Source organism: Sprattus sprattus, assembly GCF_963457725.1.
Source record: "Sprattus sprattus genome assembly, chromosome: 7".
NCBI lineage: Eukaryota > Metazoa > Chordata > Actinopteri > Clupeiformes > Clupeidae > Sprattus > Sprattus sprattus.
The window spans coordinates 16,368,091-16,370,590 of record NC_137926.1 but is presented as its reverse complement, the minus strand read 5'-3'; the positions used below and the strand labels follow the sequence as shown (position 1 = coordinate 16,370,590).

At 42.8% G+C, this 2,500-nt stretch overlaps 1 protein-coding gene across 1 annotated transcript in view; it reads right to left on the bottom strand.

The window, feature by feature from the left end:
- Positions 1-2,500, bottom strand: part of agbl1 (AGBL carboxypeptidase 1) — a 113,729-nt gene that overhangs the window by 86,318 nt on the left and 24,911 nt on the right. The window contains exon 5 of the mRNA XM_080841868.1: positions 328-459. Within this exon, the coding sequence (XP_080697994.1) occupies positions 328-459 (132 nt within the window). The remainder of the gene's footprint in view (positions 1-327; positions 460-2,500) is intronic.

Here is a 2,500-nt window from a genome sequence, read left to right as displayed (position 1 = left end):
AACGGCTAAATTACCTGAGGGAGAGGTATGTTATATGAAGAGCAGGTATGTTATGTGCAGGGCATGTACAGTACCAGTCAAAAGTTTGGACACACCTTCCAATTTTTTGAGAAGTTTTTTTACTTTACTTTAATCATGGTAGATAACACTATTTTTGTTTAGAACATCATTACATATGTGTTCTTTTGTAGTTTAAATGTTTTCGGTAATAATCTACAATGTAGAAAATTATAAAAGTAAAGAAAACACTTCTCAAAGAAATTAAAGGTGTGTCCAAACTTTTGACTGGTACTGTACGTTACTGTATCTGAGGGGCAGGTATGTTACCTGAGGTACAGAATACCTGGAGCACCCACAGACAGGCAGCAGCTCTCTTTGCATCCTTCAGGTTCTGACGGAGCAACCCAAGCATCAGCAGTACGGCCTCCGCCTTTTCTGCCTTCACACCAATCCTGTGGTCTGGCATCCACACACACACACACACAGAGAGCAGGAGAGAGACACACACACACACACACAGGGAGAGAGAGAAAGAGAGAGAGAGAAAGACAGACAGAGAACAGGGGTTATATGTCTTTTAGTCTCTGAGTGTGCACCACCTTAGGGGAATTATAAATGTAGGAGGGATTGATTAGGATGTGTTAAGTATATTCTGAACCATGTGCTCTCCTTGTGAAAAAAGTTCTGAGTGGTGAAGAAATTTAAAACTGCTAAGTTGACTGTCACGTTTGGGTGGTTTTGAGAAAGAAAGTTGATATTTTCACCATCAGCTCCCTAAACTCAACAACACAGTGTTTTAAAATTTGAGAAGGGAACTCCTGTCACAAAGTGCTTAAGTAATGTCTCGCCCCATGAGACTACGGGTCACGTAACATTTGTTTGTTTTCTCGCTTTAGTGGTAAACACAACTTTTCAAAAGAAGACAAACACAACTTTTCACTTTCCGGTTGTTGCAATACAATATACAGAACGAGTCTCACAATCTAACAAGAAGCCATGACGCCACATCATGATTAGTGCATGTTTATGACAATGTCAGTGGATGCCTGAGGTTCACCTCTGGGCATTTCATTCCTAATTCATAGGCTACTACACTGGGTAAACATCACAATGACTATAGTGAGCAGGAACTGCTGGATGTAGTCAAGGGAAACAGATTTGTTTCTTCTTGCCAAAAGATAATCATCACACGCATGGGGAGGCAGTATTTTTCGCTGAACATGGCCAGAAATGTTTATTACACAGAGAGCAGCACCTTCTGGTAATAATCACACAAAGTCCACTGAAGCAAACGTGGCAAAGGAAGCGTATCTGAGTTAATCAAAGTTCAGGGGTGATGGTGGTGGTGGGGAGGAGGGGTTAGGGGGGCTTCACCACATTCACCACTGACAGAGCCATTGACAGGCCTTTCGCCTCTGCGCTACAAATAGAGAAGAGGAGTCAGATAGAAGGGGATTCAAATGGAAGAGGCGAGTGGCACGCCGAGCAGAGCGACACAGGAGTCGTTTTATAGACACCCCTCTCTCTCTCTCTCTCTCTCTCTCTCTCTCTCTATCTCTCTCTTTCTCTCTCTCTCTCTCTTCATTCTCTGATTACACTCCCAGTGAGTTTCTGCCAGGACGAGTAGGTCGACACCACGAACTGCCTGCTTTGTTTATGACCCTCCGACACCCTGAGCTCCTGAGCGTCACCGGGGCTTTCTTCTGACCTTGCCGCAGCCTCAGAGTCCTACAGAAATAGCCCCCTCTTACTGATACGTGCCTTTTACGCAAGAATATTTATTGCATTTTGTTTGCAATATCTGGGCAAAAAGCTGATTAGCAGGCTCTCTAACCCAGAGCACAAAGCTAGTGAATAGCCCAAATGGCAAGTGGGAATGAAAGGTGAGCTTGCCAGTCTTTCACATTGCCATATACCAACAAAATGAGTATTATAGAAATGACAAAAAAACTGGTAAAACCCTGCATATAATACAATTGCTAAGCACAATAGCATTGAAATTGTAAAGCAGGTTTACGAGGGAGTAGAGTGCTATGAAAGCTAGCCATACTTATTCAGAGCACTTGCTGGATGCCTGTTTGCCAAGATTCATCTGACTTTTAGGCATCCATCAGTAACTCCAGGCTTTTGTCACTGCCCCAGGCTTTAGACTTCAAAGAGAAGAGGTGATCTTCTAAATCCTATTCAGTCAGGATCTGATATAACTTTAAACAACGTGTGTCCAATCTCAGTCAGGAAGAGGGACTCAGGGAAAGGACTGGTTGGCAGGTGAGTTTCCGAACATCTTACCTCAATCTGCACTGTTGACGCCACTGTCAAAGGAAAGTGGGTTCTTTCATTGCAGTGATTCCTATAAATTGCTCCCTGAGAGGTTTTTATATTTACAATTTAAATTGAGAACTTCTCATTTGAATGCAACATAATCCTGACACCTGAGCACTTGAGTTCCAGATCACGCTCTTTACATCTGTGGATAGTTAGAAATGAAAAGCCAATGAAC